Source organism: Rhinatrema bivittatum, chromosome 12 (genome assembly GCF_901001135.1).
Source record: "Rhinatrema bivittatum chromosome 12, aRhiBiv1.1, whole genome shotgun sequence".
Classification (NCBI taxonomy): Eukaryota; Metazoa; Chordata; class Amphibia; order Gymnophiona; family Rhinatrematidae; genus Rhinatrema; species Rhinatrema bivittatum.
The window spans coordinates 30,315,034-30,341,625 of NC_042626.1; the positions used below are offsets into that span (position 1 = coordinate 30,315,034).

Sequence of the window (26,592 nt, forward strand, 5' to 3'; positions counted from 1 at the left end):
TTCTTCATCTTCAGAAAGGTATTTCACCCTGGGATTGCTGTATCCTAAATGCAATATTTTGCATTTATTATTATTATTATTATTATTATTATTTTTAACAAAAGCATAGTTGCCATACCTTTGATCCTTTATCCAAATGTTAAAATCATCTTCCATCTTACCTACCCCCACTGGCATTTCAAAAGAAGACAGATTTCATTTTCAAAATGTTTCATTAGCACAGAGTATCCTACTTCCAGCCATGTAATTTTCCCAATACTATTCAGGATGTAGAGTCAGGTATAGTAACCATTTTGCCCAGAGACAGGGGATAAAGGGATAATTTTCTAACAGCCCACATACATTTAAAATTGAATATGTACAGAAGTACCACCAATTTTCTAAGTACATATGTATTTGGTAAAAGTGAATCAGTTGTTTACTTTTTCAGATAATAGAAGGACTAGGGTGTATGCCATGAAGTTAGCAAGTAGCACATTTAAAACTAATCAGAGAAAATTCTTTTTCACTCAATGCACAGTTAAGCTCTGGAATTTGTTGCCAGAGGATATGGTTAGTACAGTTAGTGTAGCTGGGTTTAAAAAAGGTTTGGATAAGTTCATAGAGGTGAAGTCCATTACCTGCTATTAATCAAGTTTACTTAGGTAATAGCCACTGCTATTACTGGCATCAGTAGCGTGGGATCTACTTAGTGTTTGGGTAATTGCCAGGTACTTGTAGCCTGAATTGGCCACTGTTGGAAACAGGATGCTGGGCTTGAATGCCCCTTGCTCTGACCCAGTATGGCAATTTCTTATATTCTTATTTGTGTACAGATTTTTTTCAGGAAAATGTACAGGCATACTTTTGAAAATGCAATCAAATGTGCTGAAGTTCAAAGTCCTCTGCCGGGAGCCCTTCTGCTCTCCGTGGGAAAACATCCGCGCATGCAGGCCATGCACATGTAAGCTTACCCACATACTAGGCGGGCAATTTTGTAGAAGGCCATTTTTGCATATAAAACACTGTTTCCCTGATGGGAATGCCTTTGAAAATGAGCTTCAAAATGGAGGGGAAAAACCCCATTGCTGCATTCAACTCATAATGCAATCAGATTTTATTTTCAGAGATAGAATGTTACAGAAAAATAAAAGTAGTCCGACAAACTGGTAAACTCATCAGCGTTGGCAAAAGAAAATAACATCTCAGGGAACCCTGGCCATTAATATTTAACAAGCCCATCCTTGAAGTACAAGGAATGTATCATTGTATTGTTTTACAGTAACCAGTGCCATGAGACCATTTATAAGCGCCGAAAGTTAAATGCTGGATCAGCTGGCCCTCACTCTAATTGAACAGAACACGAATCAATACACTGTAGGCCGCTGGTACAGTCTGACCTACTAAATGCAGGTCGGTTTGGTCGTCCGGGGGTAGGGGGGGGGTGTCCTCCTCCGAGCAGATGGTTTAGACAGTTTTCATAATGCAAATTAAAAGCACTAATAAAGTGCCAGGCTTCGTCTCAGATCATCAGACAGCTGCTTAAAACTGCTCTCTCTGCTAAACAAATCCCATTTCATGGGAGGAAATGCTGAATCTAGCAATGCGAAGGGCTGAGACCGAGTGGCGTGCATGCTGATAAAGGAATATGGATTTTGGAAGGGCCCCACATTTCTCTCTGGAAGTTACTTTTGCCATCAACAGTGCCAATTGTTTTATTTCAGCTGTTTCCTCCCTGCTCCTTTGGGCCTTTATTTCGATCTGGACCAGGACTGGGAGCTGGTGCCGGGAGCCTTGATTCAGGAGCACCAGGGTTCCCCCTGCCCCTCACCCCACATTTTATATCTTCCCTTCTTTCCCCCAGCCCACCCCAACAGACCAAATCTGGTCATTGCAGAAAAGACTTCTTGGCTGGGAGCCATGCCCCAGGGCTTCTTCAGGGGGAGGGGTGGTCCTAAATCCGGCCACTAGATGTCACCCTTGAGAAAGGACCATGATGCCCTCTCCTCGCTTGCCCCTAGTGGTGGTGGTGGGGCTGTGAGTATTGCCTCAGTGCGGAAGGACCTGATTTGGAGATTAAACCTTGGACCTTCAGCATGGTGGTGCACAGAACTGCCTCTGAATGGGCCAGGGTTAAGTGTGTGCTTGGCCAAAATTTGGCCTTCTGTGAAAAGGCAGTCCATCCCCAATTTTAAGGTGACTGACACACCAAATTAGGATATGCAACCCCAAAAACGTTTGAAGAAGGTCTGCGTGAAGCCTGATCCATCCAAGACTTGATCAATAAGAAGAGAATAAAGCAATTTCATTGCCTTGGGCGCATTAAAGATTTTATTGTATGATTTGAGTGTCTGAAAATGGATCCAGATCCTTGCTGCACGCACACACCTGGGAGTGAGCTGTAATAGTTCCAGTTGCAGCCTTCAGTGCACTGCATGCACACTGTTCAAATCATTGACATTTTCATCCCATCCTGTGCATTTTGATGCGGCCTACAACACCTGTCTGTCCATTTAATGTATCTGAGTGATAACAAATTGCCAACAATATTTCTTGAAAATTCTGCAGCAAAGCTGACAGCACATGGAGAGAGTATGTCTCTCTTTTTTTTTTTTAATGAAATCCGCTAGAAAATTAGAGTGCGCATCAGCAAAAGCCACAGCTCTTAGCATTGGTTATAGAGCTGACAATCTCTCATGGATCTGGGCAGGAATATATTATGCACTGGGAATGACATAAAATGTGTTAAAGCAAGTGAAAGGGTACTGAAATACCACTGGTATTGGTTATTGCTCTGATAATACCCTCAGAGCCAGGCAGCAATACCTTAAGGGCTAGATAATAAAAATGGAAAAAATCCGTTTGCTATATCTATGAGGATAATGCTTAATGCATCTGGCTGTTAGTGCTGAGAACGTAGCACATATTACAGAGAGTGATGAAGCCCTGGGTATCACCCTTGAGAGAGCAGCCTCCTTCACGACTCGATCCCTTGGGTACCAGTAGGGGATCACTCATTCCCCCTCCTCTTTCTCAGGGCTTGGGACAGTTGATAATCTACTCTATGTGCTCACACCCCACTGGCCAAGAAACCAAAATCTAATCACAGACTTGCTATATGTAACCAGGTGACTGTTGTCAAAACTCCAGAGTAACATACCACATCATGAACGGGGAAAGGGTGCCGTTTAGGGATCAGAGCGACACAAACGCATGGGATGCAAGTTTCCGTCACTTGACTATAGTCAAGTATCTCTAGTTCCTTATACTTGCTTTGCTTTCAGAAATTAGCGCCTACCCAAAGGTAGCGCTAATTTCTCCAGGCACCGGGAAAGTGCACAGTAAAGCAGTTTTTACTGCTTTTCTGTGCACCCTCCGACTTAATATCATGGCGATATTAAGTCGGAGGTCCCGAAAGTTTAAAAAAGTTAAAAAAAAATTTTTTAAAATGGGCCCATGGCTGGCGGGTCGAAAACCGGACGCTCAATTTTGCTGGCGTCTGGTTTCTGAACCCGTGGCTGTCAGTGGGGTCGAGAACCGACGCCGGCAAAATTGAGCGTCGGCTGTCAAACCCGCTGACAGCCGCCGCTCCGGTCCAAAAGGAGGCGCTAGGGACGCGCTAGTGTCCCTAGCGCCTCTTTTTACCGCTGGGCCTAATTTAAATAAATTAAAATACTGTATCGCGCGCACAGGAGAGTGGCCTGTGCACGTGCTGGGAGAGCGGGCGCTCTCCCGCGATTTTACTGTATCGGCCCGAAAGTGAGTGAAGTTTTGAAAGTGGTGCTGATGCCTTTAAAGCTGCTCTTGTCATGTGCCTTTTAGAAGGGGCTGCTGTTTCCATGGAGGACTGGAACTTCTCCACCCATTCGGATGTTTACTGAAATCCCGCTTATTTGTACAAGTGCACACAATGAGAAAGAAGAGCAAACACATCAGTCCCGAGGTCACACTCTCATGCCAGAAAGGAAGCGTCTTCAACCTAGCGCGCTGGGACTGAATGCACGTTCACCTCTGACCTCAACCAGATGCCAGTGGCTCAGTGGCTAGAACTTCATTTAATTCCCAAGCTTATTTCATCTTGAAATCATTAATTATAAAACAATGGCAAAATGCAAAATGCAGATTATGCAAAGCACTGCCCAAATGTGAGTGCCAGGGTTCAACTTAGTGGACTGCTGGTCTTTCTTCAGCCGATTTATGCAATTATGTAAGAAGCCGCATTGTTTCTGGGTTTCCCTACACAGCTAGTCTGGCCCACAGAGGATAAAGATATTTTCATGCTTAAATCTGTATTTTGCCCAAACACTTTGAAATAATTTTACAAAGGGTCTTTTGATGTAGGTAAAGCTCCTTGGACCTGCTTAATTCTTTCAACTTCCATCTCCTGAGAAAGACAATTCTGAAAATGTTTAAAGAATGGTATCTTGGCATCTAGGTGGGAGGTTTAGAGATATCATCACTTAGCAAATATTCTGAAATTAAACAATGTGTGTACGACTGAGGGGCCTGCAAAGAAGGGTTAATGTCTGTGTCCACATCAGAATTAGTTCCAGATCCCAGGAGCTGTACAGCATCTAGTGGCAACTGTGTACTTGTTTGGAGAGTGCCAAAAACAGAGCAGGAAATGAAGCCCAGACACTTCCACTTTCATTTCCTGGCGCGAGGGAGAGACAGAGAAATAGAAAGAGACAGTCGGAGAGGGCCAGAGAGAAAGACAGAAATGTCTGGATGAAATGTTTGTACATTTACTACCCAGGTTGCACCATGAAGCTTTGAAAGCAGGAAGTTAATTTACCTTGCTTGTGCTGCCGTCTTTGGTTTATACGGCAAGGAAATCTTTTCTTTCTGAAAATTAAACAGGAAAAGTTGAAGATGCTGCTTAATGCTGGCGAGATCTGCTGCCCACCTGCTGAGCCATCCATTTGCTTCAGTAAAACACCCTTAACGCTCCTTAGCTAAGTACACAGCAATTACACAGATCCCTACGTATATTTCTATCAGATTCTTCATGTGTGATTGCATGTGTGATGTACACCCAGGCAGGAACAAATAAATGCTGCAAATTTAAAGAAAGATTTTTGAAAAGAATCCTAGCCATTAAACCAATCTAAGTTCATGGCTTTGTATTACTACTGTTTTATTTTCTCTCGAGGAATTATACATAAAATTAAATAAAAAACTTTTCCCAAATGCAATAACAGCAACGCAGCAGTTGACAGTAAAGCAATAGTGACACTACAGAGAATTGTAATTGGCCATACCTTTATCCTTTCTTCTCTTTGCTTTCCCAGTAAAGCTATGATGTCATCTCTTTTTCTAGCCTAAGATAACATAAATGTATGTTCAGATAACAAATTAAATACAGGTTTTTCTCATTTATTCAGCCATGATCTTGCCCACAGGTCTGCTCAGGTTTCGCAGACTTAACATAGAAACATAGAAATGACGGCAGAAGAAGACCAAATGGCCCATCCAGTCTGCCCAGCAAGCTTTCACACTTATTTTTCTCATACTTATCTGTTACTCTGACCGCTGAGGTTAGGGCCCTTATTGGTAACTTTTTGGTTCTAATTTCCTTCCACCCCCGCCACTGATGTAGAGAGCAGTGCTGGAGCTGCATCTAAGTGAAGTATCAGGCTTAATTGGTTAGGGGTAGTAACTGCTGCAATAAGCAAGCTACTCCCACACTTATTTGTTTGCCCAGCCTGTGCATTTAGTCCTTGTTGGTTGTTGTCTGAATATACATCCTCTTTTCTTCATTCCCCTTCTGGGGACATGGAAAAAGCAGGAGGAGAGATTTATACAGAGTGAATTATTGCCCCATTTCAGGAATGGAACGGAATGGGTATCAGAGGGATTCGGATGCAGGGCATGGATGAGACAACCCAAGCCAGCTTGCAAACGAAACGCTGTTTCCCACTTATCTGCACCTCTGTTACTGAACCCTGTAGCACTGTCTGAGCAAACAAAAGCAGGTGCATGGCCAGCAGACAGCTGTGGAAAAGAGCTGGGCTTTTTCTTCTGTGGAGTGCAGTTATAGGGCAAGACAGTTCAATGGAGAGGCTACAGGTGCTACAGTATGCAAAGGATAAACAGACATCATCTGTCTCCTTAACTTCCTGGTCAGTTATGCAAGGAAGCTCTAATGTGATTTATGTGTACATTTTAAAAAACTTTCAAAGGGCAGAACCAGTATGTTTTAAATAAAGAGAAGGTAGTGAATGCATGGAACATACCTCACAGTGGAGACCATAGAAGCAAAAATAGTAAAAGAATTCAAGAAGACCTGGTTGCAAAGACGTGAAGGGAAAGATAGAGAACAGCTGTTTTTCTATGGCCCTGCAAAAGGAATTAAACTGAACTGACTAGTTAGGCCTTATGGTCTTTATCTAGATCAGCCAGTGAGGAAAGTGTAGGACTGGTATCCAAAATGGTGATTGGATCAAACATAGGATGAATGGAAAATGTTTGCTTATGGTGGATGATGGAGCAAGAATAGTCTAGAAGTCCTCTGAAAGGGGAAATTTGTCAGTAACTGTCACACAAAAGAGCGTATCAAACATACACTATGTAATGATCTGGCAGCATTCAGGTTCCAAAATGCACTCCAGCACCCTCCTGCCATGCATCCCCAAGTCATTCACATTGAACCAAAATATCTCTATCAATCTAACAGTAATGGTAACTTTAATTAATAAACTGTTTTTATGGAACTCAAGCAGAGTTGCTTACCTGTAACAGGTGTTCTCCAAGGACAGCATGATGTCAGTCCTCACATATGGGTGACATCATCCGATAGAGCCTGGCAAGGAAAACTTATGCCAAAATTTCTAAAACTTTGACTGAGCCTCTCTGAGCATGTTTAGGCATGCATTATACCATGCGGGGTCCCTTCAGTTTTATAACATAGCACTAAGAATAAAACCAAGAATAAGATACAACTCCATGGGGAGGCAGGTGGGTCTCGTGAGGACTGACATCCAGCTGTCCTCTGAGAACACTTGTAACAGGTAAGCAACTCTACTTTCTCCAAGGACATGGGTGAATCCAACAAAAAAGGGAACCAACAAAACAGGTGACAATGGGCGCAACAACATTGTTTTGTTGGTAACAGGAAGGGGGCAGCCTGAACAGAAATAACAGGCCCTAGGCGGGAACAGAGTTGGGCTCTATACCTCAAACAGGTTCTGAAGGACAGATTGGCCAAACTTGCTGCCACGTCTCCAAACAGTAATGCAATGTGAATGGGTGGATTTAACACAACGTTGCAGACCTGCAGTTCTCTTCCATGGGGACTGCTTGCAAGTGGGCCACAGATGCTGCCATGGCTTGAACAGAGTGAACCTTGACATGACCGCTAAGATACAATCCTGCCTTGGCATAACACAAAGAGATGCAGTCTGCTAGCCAATCAGAAAGCATTGGCTTGGCAACGGCTATCCACAGCCTGTTCTGGTCAAAAGAAACAAAAAGCTGGGTGGATTGTCTATAGAGTTCTGTTCACTCCAGACAGAAGGCCAAGGCTCTCTTGCAGTCCAAACTGTGCGGGGCTTGTTTGTTTTGCTGTGAGTGAGGCCTGGGAAAGAATGTTGACAAGGATGATGGACCGGTTAAGAAGGAAGTCCAACACCACCTTAGGCAGGAACTTAGGGTGCTTATGCAGGATCACCTTGTCGTGAAAAAAGTTAGTATAAGGTGGATAAGTCACTAAAGCCTGAAGTTCACTGAGCCTGGTTACTGAAGTGATCCCCACCAAAAATATGACCTTCCAGGTCAGGTACGTCAGGTCACAGGAGCCCGAGGCAGGCGTAACTTGCGTGCGCTGGTGCGCCATGTTCCGATCCGGGGGCTGGTCCAGAGGCCGCGTCCACGCCCCTGGAACGCCCCTGGGCCGGAACCATGTCTGTGGCCCCGCCCCCGGAATGCCCCCCCCCGATGACGGGCTGGCCGTGACACGCCCCCGACACGCCCCCGCGTCCTGGGGCTTGTGTGTGCCGCCGAGCCTATGCAACATAGGCTCGGCGCACGCAGGGGGTGGAAGGGGCAGCTTTTTGGGGGTTACGCGCGTACCCCTTTGAAAATCTGCCCCTAAGAGTCTAAACTCTAAAACTTAGCCTTGTAGTCAATAGTAACCCTTGAAAGCATCCAATATCTCACCATATAAATTTACCATCTCATCCTTTTACTTAGTATTTATTGCTCTTTGAGTGATTGCTCCAAAGAAGGTGAATTGTAAGCAGAACATACAGGGAAACCTTACAATCATAAACATGATAAACTTCATTTATGGTGTACAGGCATTTGTTAAATCACCAGATTTCCAGAAAACACAGACTTTAGGCAATCCCCGTATTCTATAAAAAGATTTACAAAATTACACATTCATTTCCACATAACCTGTACAGTACATTAATGAAAAGTTCATTCTTAGAGAGAATGAACCTTTCTGTGCTTCAAAGAAAGCTGTGCAATATTTCACATATACACTGAAAATGCTTTTAGGGTTTTTTTTTAAAGCTCTTTACATTGGCTCTTGCTAATTCTCGGTTCTCAAGGTTGCCACCATGTTTGGCAGAGGGTCACACTGCATCTGATTGGTGCATTCTCAGTATGATAAATGTTATAGGTCTAGTGTACCAAAGGGTTTTTCCCATTTTGTTTCTATGAGAACAATGCTTTGTATATCAGGCTGTATGTGAAGCAATTTGTGGCTCAAATTAGAAACTGTCATTATTTGCTCTACCACAGGATTTATTTAGGACTTCATATGGTGATTAAGCTTGTAGACAATCATGTGATCTGTTGATTAAGATTTTGCAACTACATTTATGGCTGTATGTTCTGCGAGTTTGCATTATCTGAAGCTTTTCCACTGTTGTAAATTAAAAAAGAATATATAAACTGGATAATCAGGGAAGATTACTTCCTCCCCACTACTAATCAGATATGGGAAAGTGGATTTAATGGCTACTAATGGATGAGAGGCACTATGGTGTTATTAACTGGAAAAGGTTAGGACTGCTGACTTGCAGGAACAAGCTGCAGATCTCAGCGCCTTTGCAAGCCTCTTGAAGATTGCTCTGTACTGGCCTCCATCCCATTCTCTGAATCTCAAAGACAGAAAATGTTTATTGGAGTAAAAAAATTTGCCCAGCCATCAAACACTGTGCCCTGTTGCATTATCATAACATCATGGCAAGATTTCTTTTAAATCAAGATGCCATGCTATTTGATTGGATGTAGTATTTTATTTACTACTATTAATGAATGTCTATACTTCACAATTTCTATTGCTTAATAGAGTGGAAAGTATTAACCGTGCATTAAAAGATTGAGATATTCACAAAGGGTTTGTCCAGATAACTTTCTGCTTATTCAAGCAAAAATCGAGAGAGAGAGAGAGGGCAAATTCCAAGCCCCAGTTTTTGGAAAAAGCCAGGACCCCATGAAGCTGCCTTTCCTAAGGGAAGGGGTCTTCCTAGGGGGGATCCTCAGTCCCTCAAGGGCAGGGATCTGAGCCTTAGGTGCCTGTAACCAGCACTTCTCTGGTAGGCAACTGCACTGGGAAAATCAACCCCAAGAGTTTGTTTTCCCAAGAGCTGGGAAAACTCCACCAGGCCGGGACTGCATCTTGACACTGGGAGTGATCAATGAATCAGTCTATTCTTGTCTGCAGTTGCAGGAGACAAAGACTACTGACATGGGCCTCCGACCACTCCCCGCTTTATGCATAAAGGAAGTGTGATCTCTGTCTCCAGCAGCTGAGGAATGGGGAACTCCCAAATGTAATGGACTGATCTAGCAGGCAAAAAGGAAATGATAGTTAATATAGCTTGACAATTTTTGTGAGGCCAGTATTCAAAAGGATTTGTCTAGTTAAGTTTGGGACTTAGCCAGACAAATTTGATGATTACATTATTTTCCCCTGCTATCCAGATACATTTTAGCCAGATAAATCATCATCTGGCTAAAACGTATTTGGATAAAACAGAGGTGTTTCAGGGTGAGGCTTAAACTTAGTTGGATAGCACTGAATATCAGAGCCAAGTAAGTCTATTTGTCCCCAGAGCAGGAGTACATAGGAACATACACTTGGATAATTTAAACCTTAACTGGTTATATTCAAATTACATAGATGGTTAAGTAAAAATTCATGCAGGTCTGCAGGCCCAATACCCTACCCTGCTAAAACTAAGGCGGTCCATACTACTCGAACCCCCACCCCTTTTGCCAAGCCCCCCAAAAGATTAAAGAAACATTGCAGGCCTACTTGCTCCCACTCCCTGAATTCAGAAAATAAATATTGAATCTAAGCATTATCTTCATGCCACTCTCTCCCCTTCCCAATGCAACTCTAATTTGGACCCTCCTGCCTCAACAGGAACCCTCCAATATCCCTATGGCCACTAGGAGCATGGTACAAGTGTACAGCTCCTGGTGGCATTCGGCACTGCTGTCAGAGTAATAAACTATGTCATATTTGGCTGGTTGCAGGACGGCCCCACGACCGGCTGCACTCCCCCAGAATGCCAACGCTCAGATGCTGCCTTAGGTGGGCGTCCATGCCAGTTCCTGCCTCTTAAAGGCCCTGTAGCGGGAAAAGAGCTGCAGCGCTTCCTTATGGACAGCATCAAGTCTCCCTATTTGAAGCGATGCTGGACCATCTGTTGATGCCTCAGCCACAGGTCCTCCTGCCTACCAACTGCTTTCTCCTGTGCCCTGTCTTGCTCCTCGCTTCCTTGTCTCTTTGTTCTGCCTATGTTGCCCTCCCTCATTCTCTTGTCTCTTTTGCTCTACCATAAGAAATTGCCATACTGGGTCAGACCACGGGTCCATCAAGCCCAGCATCCTGTTTTCAACAATGGCCAATCCAAGTCACAAGTACCTGGCAAGTATCCAAACATTAAATAGAGCTCAAGCTACTATTGCTTACCTTTGTAGTCCTGCCTTGTCTGCTCTGCCTTGTCTTGGTCCTCCATATCCCGCCTCCTCCCAGTCTAGTCTGTCTCAGCCAGATTCCCGGTATTGATCTCTGCCTTGAACCTGGACTCTTCTTTTGCCTGCCACTGCTTTGGACATGGATCACTCTCTCTTGCCTGCCACCAGCCTGTGGCTACTGCTTCGGACCTGGACTTGAACCTGGTGATTCTCTGACTGCTGCCTGCCCTGACCTCATCTCTACCCAGACTCTTCCTTTGTCATTGCCTTGGGGGACCATCGCCTAAGTCCTGCCGGCCACTGGAATGCAAGGGCTCAGCCTGTGGGGGATGGGGAGGGTACAGGCGAATCCCCAGCTCTGTCCCAGCCCAGGGCACATCTGCCAGCTGTCAGTGTGGGCCTAGTGGGTTCACCTACTAGGCTGTGCCAATCACTTCTAACAGTAATGCTGAATGCCGCTAGTAGCTGTAAGCTTGGACCATACTGTGATGCCCATGGTGTTTTTGGGAGCTGCCGGTGGGGGTAGGAGAGTTTGGGTCGAGGTTGTGGGGAGGGGAGGGGAAGGGAAGGGAGAAGAGCGCGCAAGAAGAAAGGGCCTGGATTCAAGATTTTCTGAATTTCCATCACTTTCTCCTTTCACTGAGCTGTTGAATTTTAATGTTGCAGATTCAACCCCTCAACGCTGAGGTTACATTACAAAGACCGCTGGTCCAGATTTTGGTTGGCAAGACAACTGCTCCGGAACCCCGAGGAACTGAAAAGGACATCACTGCTTGCATGTGGATACTTTTCATCAAATAAACTGCCTGTGCTTTGCTCTGCTAGATTTACAGGGCAATTTAATTATCTGCAGCCTCCTTTTAAAGCAAACAATCCGATAACAGCCTTCCAAAGTGGCAGTACTAGAGAGCGGATTAGTTTTACAGACCTAAATGGACTTACACACCATACATGTGCCTAATGTAATTACTGCAATATCAGGCCATGCAAACCCGTAACCAGAAGGATTGCCCTGCCGGGAGCTGTACGCTTTTAACAGGCAAAACTACCTTCAATCAGCTCCTGCTTCACCCAGCCTTTTGGCTCATGTAGTAATCAAAGCACTGAGATGGTTTTTATGTTTAACTACAAACCACTTAGTACAATGTGTATATTTTAAGCAATATAAAATTTTAAAAACAAAGATAATGGTACTTACATTTTACTTTTAGCTTAATTTCCTACTGGGCCTTATAAAATCACTTTGTCTGTCTCTCCCCACCCTCTTGAACTGTTTATCCAATTTTATTCAGATTTCTGCCACAGACAGTAGAGCACCCAAGATTCTCAGCTCGCACCTGTCATGTGCCCCTGATGCCCCCAATACCGACCAGTTCAGTAAGGTCACAGCACACTGTCATGTCACGGAGGATTTTGAAAGCTGCCCTGCCACTAAAACCATAGCATATTTAAATTTCTGTACCAGATAAGGAAACCAGGCATCATGAAATGTTCGCACATCTTCTTGGTTGTTCTGCCCTCCAATCCAGTTGTTGGGATTCAAAACAAAAATGCTTTTCTGTTTTGTCTAAACATACTCCTCAGCCGTCTTAAGTCTGAAGGTCCTAGAGAGCGGTTATCACCAAAAATAAACAGTGATGTAATTGGTTTTGGGTCTGTGGGGCAATTATGATTGCTTATGCAAATAATATCTTATTGCTGCTTTGGTTTTACCCCTACTGAAGTCTTGTCCCCTTAATTCTAGTACATTATTGGGGTGAGTTTTAAAGGGACGTCTGCGGTAAAACTGCATTTTACGTGCAGAAGTAGCCTCCTACAAAACTGCCAACCCAATATGCAGGTAAACTTATGCACCTATATCAGATTTTTGTGTAAATTTACCCGGACTGAGCAGAGGTGTTCCTGGAGGCGGAGTTAAGGAGAGATTTGGAGTTATGTGCATATCTTGTAATATTCGACCATAGGCACGCATAGCTTTTCAGGAAAACTTTATGCCCAACAAATAGGAGGTGTAACTCATGTGGGGTAGATTTGGTGGGATAATTTTCAAAGCAGAGTTCTGTCCATAAATCTGCTTTGAAAATGTGTGCAATTTATGATGAAAGTTAAACTTAGCAGTGAATTTCATAAGAACATAAGAAATTGTCATACTGGGTCAAACCGAGGGCCCATCAAGCCCAGCATCCTGTTTCCAACAGTGGCCAATCCAGGCCATAAGAACCTGGCAAGTACCTAAACATTAAATACGTCCCATGCTACTAATGCCAGTAATAAGCAGTGGCTATTCCCTAAGTCAGCTTGATTAATGGCAATTTATGGACTTTTCCTCCAAGAGCTTGTCCAAACCTTTTTTAAACCCAGCTACACTAACTGCCATTACAACATCCTCTGGCAATAAATTGCAGCAGGGGCACTGCTAGGTACTTAAAAGATCCAGGATGCGGGCCCTTAGGTTTTTCACCCGCCTTGCCCCACCCACCACAAGATCTGAATAAATACATTTAAGAATCTCAATTACATCCTTTTTCCATGCACACTGCATGGGTTCAAAAAGATGACTGAAACAAACAAGAGAAAGACAACCTCAATGGCAGTAGGAGTGGGTTAGAAGCACAAGGCTGTCAGTGCTACTCTTATCTATCAACCAATGCAGAACAGTATAATGTAATCAATAGTAATATAGCAATCCTTTAATAACCACTTCTACAGTACCTAACCCTTCCCTCCTGGGCACTAGCCCTGGGAGACTCATCCTCGATGTGAGAGAATAATGCATCACTTAAAGAGCAGGTCCTTGCTACAAGATCACTTCCTACTATACTAGGGTGATGCTCTCTGACAAGGTGAACTTCCTCCTCCAAGGCAGCACCGGGGCTGCCAGACTGGAGTTAGGACTTGGCTACTATATCCCTTGAAGAACTCCTCTATATATTCTTCTCTGTCTGCTTCAGCTTCTCCAGGTCTGCCATTCTAGCCTCCAAGGATCGGACTTGTTCTAGCCAGGAGCTCTTTGCACTGGGTGTACACATACAACCTCTCACCAACTAGTAAAAAAATCATACATGTAATACTCTGTGCAAAAGAGTGGAAGGCCCCCCATCTTGCTGCTGGACTGCTGCCTTCATCTTAATATTGTTGAGTTCTTTATTAAGTTTAGGTTGCTAAGGGAGCAGGGATGAGTAAATTAGAGTCCTTTAAATTTAAGTGGTGCACTCTCTGTTAATCTGGTAGTGAACTGTAAGAGGATAATTAAACTCTTGATAAGGGCTGGGGAAATCCTCTATTTTAGATAAGAACCTGATTGATTTTTAATGTGAGTCTCTTGCCTATAAATCAAAGAATGAGCTAGGGTGGGTGGGAGGGAAAAATAGACACTAGAATTATCTACCTCATGTTTGCTTTTTATTTCAGGCACGCACAAATTCTAAACAATTACCTACCTTATGCTAGCATTTTATTTCTTGGGCATACCCTATACCCCACTATTTTACCTCTCCCCCAAACTTTTTAAGTCTGAAAATTTTCCAAAGCAATACTCATCGATCCTCTTCAGCAAGAAGCAATCTTCTTCTCTTCTTAATATTCTCACAGTTGTCTGTCAGGTCTCCTTTCCTTGAATCCAGACAGACCAGTCCAGACAAGTGGGAATTACCCCTGCACACCAGCAGGTGGAGGCAGAGAACGCCTTCCTTTCTTTTACATCACTTGAAACTATATATTCTGAGATGGCAGGATGGGCCTTCAGTAGACTGTTGCCCTGGCCTAGTTCCTTCTACTGTTATGTTTCCCTTTTTTTTTGAAGATGTAAAAAAGGAAAGAAACTGAGACAATTATTGTCCCTATCAGATTTTAAACAGGATACCCTGTTCTTCCTTCTCTGGTAGTCCCCTGAATTCTACCCCACCACCTTTTTTATTTGAGAGTCGCTGAGAGAGTGAGAAAAAAAAATATACTAGGGGTAGACAACAAAAATAAATTATCATCCATTCTGTACCTCCCTTCTCCCTGTATTTTTGTTTTGTAACATTATTATATTTCTGTGTGAGTTCTGGACTGGTCTGTCAGCACTCAATGAAATGAAATTAACCAATAAGTTTAAATTTCACCTTCCTCATGACCCCGTACACCAGTCCAGACAAGTGGGATGTGCCCAAGAAGTGCTTATCCCCGGTGGGATAAAGTCATCATGGCCTCTAAAACTCTCTTGCCGAAATCAGCCTACAGTGTTTGGTAAACGAGTGTAATGAGGACCATATTGGTGCCCTGCAGATATCCTGTGGGATTGCTAACTTACACTCTGCCTACGAGGCTGCCTGATCCCTTGTTAAATGCACACACAATTTGAGTGGCACCTTTTTGTCTTCCTCTATGTTTGCCACCACAATCACCTCCTTGATCCATCTTGCAATGGCCACCTTAGATGCCACCTAATCTTTCCTTTGGCTTTCTAACAGGACAAACATCCTGTCTGATTCCTGAAGTTATTCATTACTTTAAGGTATCATTACAGGACTCTCCAGACTTCAAGCAGATTAAGTCTGCTATTTGACCCTGTGCATTCTTCCTTTCTGTAGGCAGCAAAAGAAATTTCCTGGTTCAGATGAAACTCCAACACCACGTTTAGTAAAAAAGAAGGTACTGGCTGAATGGTGACTCTCTTCTTATGGAATATCAAGTTAAGGTCTCTACATGATAAGATCTGGAGCTCCAAAATCCTTCTGGCCGAGCAAATCACTACCAAAAATGCCATTTTCATTGTCAGGTCATTAAAGATGCTTTCTACAGGGGACAGGGCTCTCAGTACCAAGTTTAGGTCCCATGCCAGCACCACTTGTCACCTAGCAGGGTGCACGAGCTTCACCGCTCTCAAAAACTATGCTAAAGCTGGATGGGAACTGAGCAAGTTTCCTTCCACCTGGCTCCTGTAATTCGATAGTGCTGCCACTTGAATCTTCAGTGAATTCAGAGCTAATTCCTTATCCAGGCCCTCCTGCAGGAAATCTAAGCTTATCCGTACCTGCAACCTGGAAGGTGTGATGCCCCTCTTCCTACACCATCTCTCAAACACCTTCCAGACTCTGCCATATGCAAGGGATGTGGAGTACTTCTTGCTTTTAATAGTATAGTGACCACCACCTCCAAGCAGCCTCATTTCCTTAACTTTCTCCTTTCAATAGTTAAGCTGTAAGACAATACCGATTTGGCTCTTCCGTCACTGCTGGGTCCTGACTAAGCAGGCCTCTGGCTGTTCCAAGTTTACCAGGTATGCATACCATGATCATCTGGGCCAATCGGGTGTCACCAGAATGACCCATCCCTCATGGTGTGCCACTCTCTGTAGTGTCTTTGCTATCACTGGCCATGGAGGGAACATGTATTGTAGTTCCTCTGGTTGCCACGGCTGAATCTATTCCCCTTAAGTCCTTCTCCGGGATACAACTGTAGAACTTCTTGGCCTCTGTATTCCTTTGAATGACCATCAAATCCTAATGGGACCTCCCCATACTCTTAAGTCATAAGAACATAAGACATTTCCATACTTGGTTAGACCAAGGGTCCATCAAGCCCAGCATCCTGTTTTCAACAGTGGCCAATCCAGGCTACAAGTACCTGGCAAGTACCCAAACACTAAGTAGAATCCATACTACTGATGCCAGGAATAGCAGTGGCTATTCCCTAATTCAATTTGATTAATAGCAGTTAATGGACTTCTCCTCCAAAACTTATCCAAACCTTTTTTAAACCCAGCTACACTAACTGCACTAACCACATCCTCTGGCAACAAATTCCAGAGCTTAGTTGTGCATTGACTGAAAAAGAATTTTCTCCAATTAGTTTTAAATGTGCTACTTGCTAACTTCATGGAGTGCCCCCTAGTCCTTCTATTATCTGAAAGAGAAAATAACCGATTCACATTTACCTGTTCTAGACCTCTCTGTCCAATAAGCGTACACTACAGATGACCAAAATGTAGGCACCCAATATCCAGTTCAGGTAGACGCCCACCCGAGCACGCAAGCGCGAACTGACATCAAACACTGATTCACGGCAGCCTTGTGTGCAGAAAAACACAGGAACGCTGCTGTGGCCTACCACATGGTGTCTAAGTAAAACCTGAGAAAGGAACCTAGCCAAAAAGGCTGCTCAACCCGCCAAGTTGCCATGACTTCCCAAGCTCCCCTGGAGATGGGAACGAACATCGGTTAGGCGCGCCAAGCTCGGAGACCAGAAGGGGAATAAAATCCTTAAAATTAACTCCCCTTCTCCTTTTTCTTTTTATATATATATATTCTTTTTCTGAGCTCAGCCCGTCCTGGCCGAATACAGAGTTGGTCTCTGGTTGCAGGCGGGAGAGGGCAAAGGCCTTCGCTGCCGCAGACTGCTTCCTGCACCCTCTAACCTCTCAGCTATTTGTCTCTCTACAGCTAAGTCCATGCTGGAAAACCAGCTACCAGACCGAGGAAGTCTTCTGAGGGAGGGATCCGCAGATATCACCACAGGAAAACTCAACTGAAGGAAGGTCCATAAGGTATCACCACAGGAGAGTGGGGCGAATTAATTTCCTTCTTCTTTTCTCCTTTAAAATTTTTTTAAGCAATTCCCAGTAGGGAGATTCATGTCCACCATCTATTGAAGATGGAGTATACTGGCAGGCTGATGTCGTACAGGGGTATATATACTGTGACGTCAGCTTTGCTCTATCTCTATCTGCTGGTAGAGGTGCATAACCCACTGGTTAACCTGTCTGAATGCTAAGAAACACCTTCTTAATTCTTCATGTAGAAAAAGAAAACCTTCTGTCTTTTATTTTTATTTATTTATTTATTTATTTATTTATTTATTGTTTTTGTTATACCGAGTTTCATGATAGGCATCACATCAACCCGGTTTACAAATAACAAGGAGTGTAAAGCATAACGTAACGTAAAAAACAATATTTTCAATAAGAACCTTGAACTTTAAATACAGTGAATCAGAAAAAGGGAGAGGGAAAGTTACAAAAAACAAGGAAAATAAACTTGGGATGGAAGGGGAGAAATTGAACAGCACAATATTTACATTTCAGCCTATTGATACATTAGAATAGCAAGTGAAAAAATAAGACTATGAAACGGTACATAGGTAATCAAATGAATGAATAAATATGACAGTTGTGAATGGTAATAGTATGATAAATATTCAGCAGGAATTAGTGAGAGAGGGTTTGAGGTTGGTTGATTCGTGTTTACATTCCATTATTGCATACGAGTTAGTGCTAGTGAGAGGAGGTTTTATTCAAGGCTTGGAAATGCTTTTTTGAAAAGCCAAGTTTTTAGTCTTTTCCTAAATGTTAAAGAGCATGGCTCTTGTCTCAAATCAGGTGGGATCGAGTTCCAGAGAGCTGGACCTGCTGATGAGAAGGCTCTGAGACTCAAGGATTTATGTTGGTAGGTTTTGGCCTTTGGAATTTGGAGTGACTCTTTGTAGTGTTCCCTGATAGGCCTGGCGGAGGTGAATTTTTTAAGTGGTATTTGTAGGTCGAGTTGCGTGTGTTGGTTGATAGTTTTGTAAATGATGTTAATGGTTTTGTACATGATTCTATAGTGGATCGGAAGCCAATGGAGGTTTTTGAGAATAGGTGAAATGTGGTCAATTTTCCTGGAATTTGTAAGGACTCTGGCTGCAGAGTTCTGAACCATTTGTAAAGGTTTGGTGTAAGAAGCTGGGAGGCCTAATAGTAATGAGTTGCAATAATCTAGTTTGGAAAAGATTATTGCTTGCAAGATTGTTCTGAAGCTTCTCCCGCTATCCCAGTCTAGGAACCACCAGCAGGAGGTGGAGAACTACTGAAGGCCCATCCTGCTTTCCCAGAATATAGAGCGACTTAAACAAAAGGAAGGAGTTCTCTGCCTTCACCTGCTGGAGTGCAGTAATTCCCACTGGTCTGAACTGGTTTGCAGGAGAAAGAGGAAGTGCACATTTATGTGGGATGTCTGAAACTGACTTTCTCCATGCTAAAATGGCCTTAATCTGCTCAACCAAATCTTTCATAATTCACTGGTCCATGGCTCAATCTCCCTAAAGAATCACATGGGTGCAGTTGTCTGACTGCCTCTAACCTCCACCTTCCACTGGGTTTCTCCTCTCAGTTCCCTCACTCCTTCTCCCCATCTGATAACTATCAGTAGATTTTTGGATTACTGTGAGGTTGCCAAATCACAGCTGCTCTCTGGCAACAGCAGATGCACCACAGTTCTGGCCCTCGCACTTCTACTGCTAAGCCCTGGCTGTGAAAGAATTGCTCAAGAAAGATGATAGAAATGCCACCGCAAGAAAAATGATATTCTGAAGAAGATAAAGTGCAAGTCTCGTCATAGCAGGAATGATGTGATCTGTTAACTCCAATCTTCTGCCCCATAATTTATATAAAATTCCTGATCAACCTTTCAGAGCTTGCCAATAACCAAAATGATTAAAGAGCCTGGGAAGGGAGACAGGACACTTCATCTTTTCCCCTGTGATATCTGTTACAGGAATGGAACTGCCCATTAGCTAAACAAATTGTATCTATTAATCACAGTATTAACTGTGGCCAAGGATTTAAAAAAAAAAAAAAAAAAAGGCAAAAAAGAAAAATATGTCTAGATATTTTCTAGGGCAAATTATTATTCTCTTTATAACAAAAGGGCTGCTTAGATTTTTTTAGAAAATCAACAGGAAGCTTGCTTCCAGGGTTGGCATTACTCCAGGGTCTAGTAACAGTATTGTCCAAATTTAGTTTACTTTTACACTTTTCTTTTAAAGAATAAAAGGCAAGCACTTTTTTACTCTAGCCCCACCCATTGCTTGCATGCATTGTTTTCTTGGGGGGCCCTCTTCAGCTGCTTATATTTTAGGTCGGTGATGGGGAGCCTGTGGCATGGGCGCTAAAAGTAGCACTCGTGGCTACTTCTCCCGGCACTCAAAACCACAGCTCCCAGCTGAAAAAGGAAATGAAATCCCACTGGTGCTGGTATTACCTCCACCCCTCCGACTAGGTCATTCTAGACTGCTTGATACTTGGGGCTCACAATAGTTACCCATCGCTGCCTGCGAGGCATCTCTAGGGTCTGGACAAGAAGTGGGCTGGCTCAGGCTTGGTGCCTTGAATGGTTTCCCAGCCCTAACCGAGTTCAACTGGGAATCCAATGAGGTAGGTTAAGAGCGAGGCTGATTTTACCTTGAGGAGGTAGTGGGTCTTTTCTGCAACCTTCTGTTCTTTCTGGGCTTCCAGAAGCAGCATTGTGCTTTCTAAATAAATAATTATCAAAGCGTCAGCATGGACTAGTGTAACGCATCACAGAGCTTAGATAATGCTAGCCTCATCGGGGAGGGATGCAGCACACATTGCCATGCTTGCACAATCTTGTTAGTCATTTGGCACAGCAAAGGCTGTGCGCACCCAAAGGCAGAAATCCCCCCTCCAGTTTGGTGGCCATGTGAGCATCTAATGATGAAAAGGGCCCACTGATTTCTGCTGTGCTGTCCCTTTTTGCTCCAAGCTTAACTGCAGTCACCAAGATCTTAAACGACTATCTGGCAGCACTGGCACGGGCTCTAAAAGAACTTACAGCAGAATAGGGAAAAGATCAAGGGCATTCTAGAGTTGCTCCTGAGTTTACCCCTTTGGAGTCCTCTACTGTGACCTTCTGGAGGGCTCCAAACTCAGGAGTAACATCAGAAAATACTTCTGTGGGGAAAAGGTAGTAGATGCATGGAATTGCCTCCCGAAGGAGATAATAACAGACAAGAACAGTAACTGAATTGAAGAAAGCACAGGATCCTTGGTTACAAAGGAGTGAAGGAAAGCCAGAAATCAATAGTGACGATCTGAGATCTCAGGGATTGTACCAGGAAACAAAGCGGGCAGACTAGATGGGCCTCAAGGTGCTTGTCTGCCTTCATATTCTGTGCATCTGCTTATGCTTCAGACACATGCTCTCTCTTCCCCTCTCCTCTGCTTTTCCATGCCAATGACAGGCTTGCGGTTCTCAAATCGGGAGCATTGTTAAATAAGACCAGCTAGCTATTCCTAGAGTTTTCAAGTACTGCCCTCTCGCTCCTACTAACATAAGCATAGAATCAGCGGCATCATTACGCCGCAAAAGTGACAACGTTCTTTGGCAGCTCTTCAGGAATAAGCTATTTTGGAAAGCAGTCCTGGTTTTGCTGTTGCTTCTTCCCCTCTCCTAATTTTTGTATCCCCTTTGGGTCCAATCATTGCAGTGACAGACCTTGGCTGGGGGGGGGGGGGGGGGGGGGGGGGAGACCATACACCAGGCTCCTTCTGGAGCCCTGCAATCATGGGCCCTATTTCTGGCCACCAGGTGTCATCACTGCATTACAGCTATGCCTCCTCCCACTCCGCCCCTCCAGGACTGCGAATGCTGCCTTGACAGCAACCCCAGCCCACGTGGACACAGAAAGTGAGCTGGGGATTGAATGCAGGACCCGCCGAGCCACAGGGCTGGCCCTTTCTTAAGTCACTGCACATTGCACATTGGCCCTTCCTTAGGTACCTTGTGATCCTGTTTTGTTAAACTTTCAGAAAAAGGTTAGAGGCCAGAGTCCTCCACCTTGCTGAATTTGTGCTCCCCCCTGTAGACAGGAAGAAAGACAGAGGGGATAGCAGTCATATTGGTAATCTGATTGTCTAACCATCCCGTTGATGCTCACAATGTAGTCAATTTACAAGGGTTTCGCTACGGTATGTTCCCAGCTAACCACAGAGCAAATTTACTAAGCCACAATAAAACAACGCTAGATGCATAGGTTTTATCGGGGGGGGGGGGGGGGGGGGGAGGGGGGGGGGGGCTTTTGCAGTTTTTTCCTAAACTGCGTTACTTAAGTACCACAGTTTAATAAATCCTGTGGTTTTATTCTGTGGTTTTATTCTTCGTGTTCCCGACCTGAGCAACGCGGGATGATGGGCCCCCATTCCCACAGCCGCCATCTTTTAAAGGGGTTACAAGGCCCATGAAAAGCCTTCCAACCTCCCTTATCCAAAAATTCCTGGGGGGGTCTAGTGGCTACACCTCCAAACAAGCCCTAAATTGAAAAAAGAATACTCCCCTCACTCAAGATTAAGCCCTCGAACCCTATGGCTCATGTCTCACCCCATATTACTAAAAGTAGCCCTCTTTCCCTCACCTCCTACCCCCTCCTTCCCATGGGAAATCCCTGGTAATCTAGTGGTGGCAAAATCCCTGGTAATCTAGTGGTGGCAAAAATCACGCCTGCCCCTCTAGTGCCATTTTTCAAAATGGCGTTGGTGGACCTTAAGCCCTTCTTTGTTCTGCACGTAGAGAGGTCATCTGATGTCATTGAAAAAATGGCACCAGTGGGGCAGGAGCGATTGCAGTATCTCACACTTCTACACTAAAGTGTTTTATCTGCATGTACAGACCGCATATGTATTTTAACATTTTTTGAATAACCAAAAATGTTTACAGCATGACGAAATAAAATCTAATTTCCCTCATCTTCACTCATTCTACGTTAGGTAAATTGGCCTATAAAATCACTTGTGCATGGAATATATATTTACATAATTAGAATAGGAGGCGGGAGGGTGGAACATATATTGAAAAAATTGGGATTGCTCCTACTCCCCTACACCTCCAGGGATTTTCTGGTAAACCTCGGGGACGGATGATGGAAAATCAAGGGGACATTTAATAAAATGGGCAGGGTTTGAGCCATAGGGGACGGGGCTTAATCATGGTACGGGGTACTCTTTTTAAAATTTAAGGTCCGAGTGAGGATGCAAGGATGGCCACTAGACCCCCCCCCCCCCAACCGCCTGCAGGGATTTCTGGATAAATGGGATTGGGGAGCTATTCATGAGTCTTGTGGCCCCTTTCAATTCCAAACCCAGGGTACTCTCTCAGGATACAAAGTTAATTTTTAAAAGTCCAAATTTTTTCCCATAGATTGTAAACTGCCTATTCCAAGCTTCCTGTTGGAGTTCAGGGTGGTGGAGGAAGGCTTTATATACCTGGGTGTTTATTTCACTAGGAAAGCTTGGTGCCTGTTTTCCCAAAACTATAGTGACTAATTGGAAAGATAAAGAGGCAAGTGCAGACAGGGATGCCGATTTCATGGGTGGGTAGAATCAGTCTACTGAAATGAATATTCTTCCCAAACTGCTTTACCTCATTCAACATGCCCCATGTGAAGTCCCTCAGCAGGTGTTTTCCGATCTACACAGTTCTATGGGTAAATTTATCTGGAACTATTAAGCCTGCTAGAATCAAGATGAGCAGGTTACAGATAGGTAGGCAGCAAGGGGGGATAGCTTTGCTTAATCTCCGAATGTATTACTGGGCAGCTAGGCTGCTGTGTCTTCTGGCCTGGATATGTGGCTCAAGTGCTTCTTGATTATCCTTGGAACGAGAACAGGCTGATATAATCAATTTGGCTGGGCTTCCATTTATGTCCCCTGCCCTACCGCAGTGCTGAAGAGTAAGTAGATGTAGCCCAAATATGGCAAGCAGGACAAACGGTAGTGATCGGTAAAATAAGGGATTCTTTATTGGTGTTAGCCCTTATTTTACCAATCACTACCGTTTGTCCTGCTTTCCAGCATCATTGATCGGCTTCCGATTTGCTTCCTGGGTCCTGCCCAAATATGGCAGCAGGGTTGTTTATTCATTTATTTATTTAAAAACTTTTCTATACCGTCATTAAGTTAGATAACCATCACAACGGTTTACAAAAAGGCACGATAAAGAAAATTAAGAGTGGTATAGATTACAAATTAATCATGTGCCACGTAGTACGGTAACAATTTAGTAAAATAAACTATGGGTTTCAGTTAGGAAATTATTAGGCGGTTTGAAATTTCTAGGACTAGCCTTGGAAGAGTTGCCGTTGAGAACCCATTACGGTCATTAAATGGAATGGAAAAATTTATTAGCGATCCTGATGCACGGACTCGGGGTGTATCACTGATCCACATTGGTAACCTGCTGGAGGGTAAATATGGTAATGAAACTTCACAAGCCCTTATAGATGTCTGGAATGCAGACTTAGATATGTCTTTGGTCAGCCGGGATTGGAAAACACTATGGGCTTCAGCCCACCATCTTTCTATTTGTGCAAAGAGAGTAGACCTGTTGACACGATTATTGCACAGAATTTCCAGAACCCCAGCATTTTACTCCAAAATGTACCCAGACTCCGATGATACCTGCTGGAAGGGTTGTGGGGAAACAAGCACCTTCCTGCATATGTGGTGGCACTGTCAAAGCACTCGACATTTCTGGTATTTAGTTACTCAAGGAATTGCCGATATCATGGGTTTCCCTATCTTTATTAGGCCAAAGCTGGGATTACTAGGTTGCTGGGTTGGCTCTTCAGTACCGATTAAACACAGGGCGTTAGTGGGTCACTTATTATTGGCTGCTAGATTTATCATAGCTACCTTTTGGAAAACTAGTCCAAACCTGGATTATTGGCATAAACAGATGCAGGATATTGCTGATATTGAAAGGTTATGTTACAACTTAAAAAATACAAACTGTATGTATGAGAAAATTTGGGGGCCTTATCCGGAACATTGTAAACAGTAACTACTGCAAATCGGTGAATTGTTGATCTTTTTGTATTGCTGGGATTTTGCTCTAAGATTTGTCTTGTTTGTTTAACCTGACCTGAGATATCTCTCACAGCGTATGCCGGAAAACTTTGTTAAATAAAGAGTTAAAAAATAAATTCCAACCCCAGGAGCTTCACCAGGTGTATTAACCTGTTGATGCTCCCGGAGGAAAGTTAATTTCACCTTCTGAGGTGTAGTTAACTTTCTGACTTGCAAAGTTTAATGCAAGCCACGTTCTTCTATTTGCATGACTATGAGCTGCTTGGAGTGCATTTGCATGTGACACAGCTCAATTGCGTACAAACATTACACTGAGTTTAGGGTAGGGAAAGAACACGTAGAGCTTGTAAATTCCTTGTGTTTTTTCTATTTTTGCTGTGCAAATGCATTAACACAGCTTAGTAAATAGGCCTCTAAATAAGAAACTCAAAACTAGTATGAAATAAAATGATAGGAAGTACTGTGCACTTATTACTTACTATAGTCTTCTTCTGGAACTTGGTGTGCAACATTCGGAGCTAAAAGTGATAAATAAAAATCGAAAAGTGAATGCCTATTAGCATCAACATTAACTGAGCCATATGGAAAACATGAAAACAATTCTCAACTGAGGAAAGCTAATGAATCCCAATCAATATATCACAGTCCAAAATAGGGAAACAAACCAAGAATCATAAAGGTTCTGTACAAATATCCAAAGGTGTCAGCAAGCCAGTCAGTGTGCCCTGCGTTGCATGGGCCACCCGGTCTATTCATTTATTCACCTCGGGGCAAGAGTCTATTTTTTTAAGAATTTTAAATGCACATTAAGAACTGGCATTAGACAACCAGTCTTGTTATTTGTTTTAAATACGGAATAAGCCCAAAATTGGCTGGTGTTTCGCAGAATGCATTTTCAGGAGCTACATAGTAAACAACATCGTTCCATACAGAAATAAGTAGATTGTTGTCATTTTCATCCAAGGACAAAACGTTTCTGATTTTCAGAACCCCGGTATTTTATTCTGTCACGGCACACTAGCTAGCTCCTGAAGAAGTGTTCTGCGAAACACCGGCTGATGTTGGGCTTGTTCCGTATTTAAAACACATAACAAGACTGGATGTGCATTTAAAATTCTTAAAAAATAGACTCTTGCCCCGAGGTGAATAAATGACTAGACTGGGTGGCCTGTGCAACGCAGGGCACACTGACTGGCTTGCTGACACCTTTCGGTATTTGTACAGATCCGTTGGTTAAGAGTCCTGGTTTGTTTCCCTTTTTTGGACTGCGAAACGTGAAAAAAAACCTGAGCAATTCACGTCATACAAACAGATGTGATTAGAATACCTGGTGAATGTAAACTTACTGATGAGTTTAACACTGAAACTGCAAACATCATTTGTGTTTAAATAACAAAAGCAGATGATAATTACAGTAAAATAAGAAAAAATGCAGCGGGAAAACAGCCCGTCAGTCACTGCAAAGTAGAGAGAGAAAGCTGATGCTGGGATTTCAACTGAACGTTAAAGATTTTTGTTCAGACTCTATTACCACTTTCTCTTGATTTATAATGCTCCTTCCTGCTTTATCTTGATTTATTATTACAATCAATATTACTAAAAAAAAAAAAAAAGACACTACTGCATATTAGTCCTTCAGTAGCTGGAGAGAAGATATTCTTCTAACTGCTGAGCCCACTAAAAAGGATGAAATGGTGCCTTGTGATCACAAAAAGTTGAACAGTGTTATTTCTCAGATTTTCTATCCAGTGGGGAAATAATTCAATGAAGAATGCACTAGGAAAGAAAAAGGAGGGGTTGGCACACCTTTCATTTGATGCTGGGCTGAGAGGAAAGGCATAAGGAGGGAATGAAGGCAAGACTGTGGACCGCCCATCAGTTCTTCACCAGCCACAATGGCTGCTTTTGTATTGTTACTATAGGAAAGTGCCCTTTTCAGTGTCCATTTACTTTCAATCAGTGCAGTTTGCTAAAGGGCACCTGCTTACTCAAGGGAAAACCCCTTTTAATGATTGCCCTCGTCCTTCTGTACAGAAAAGGGATGGGGGCCAGGGTGG

At 43.4% G+C, this 26,592-nt stretch overlaps 1 protein-coding gene across 1 annotated transcript in view; it reads right to left on the reverse strand.

Annotated features, from left to right (window-relative positions):
* The window catches only part of C12H11orf88 (chromosome 12 C11orf88 homolog), a 30,660-nt gene that overhangs the window by 1,512 nt on the left and 2,556 nt on the right, over positions 1–26,592 (reverse strand). Inside the window, exons 2-5 of the mRNA XM_029573204.1 lie at positions 25,015–25,053; positions 20,117–20,187; positions 5,241–5,300; positions 4,775–4,824 (exon numbers count right to left, since the gene is read on the reverse strand). Of these exons, the coding sequence (XP_029429064.1) occupies positions 4,775–4,824; positions 5,241–5,300; positions 20,117–20,187; positions 25,015–25,053 (220 nt within the window). The remainder of the gene's footprint in view (positions 1–4,774; positions 4,825–5,240; positions 5,301–20,116; positions 20,188–25,014; positions 25,054–26,592) is intronic.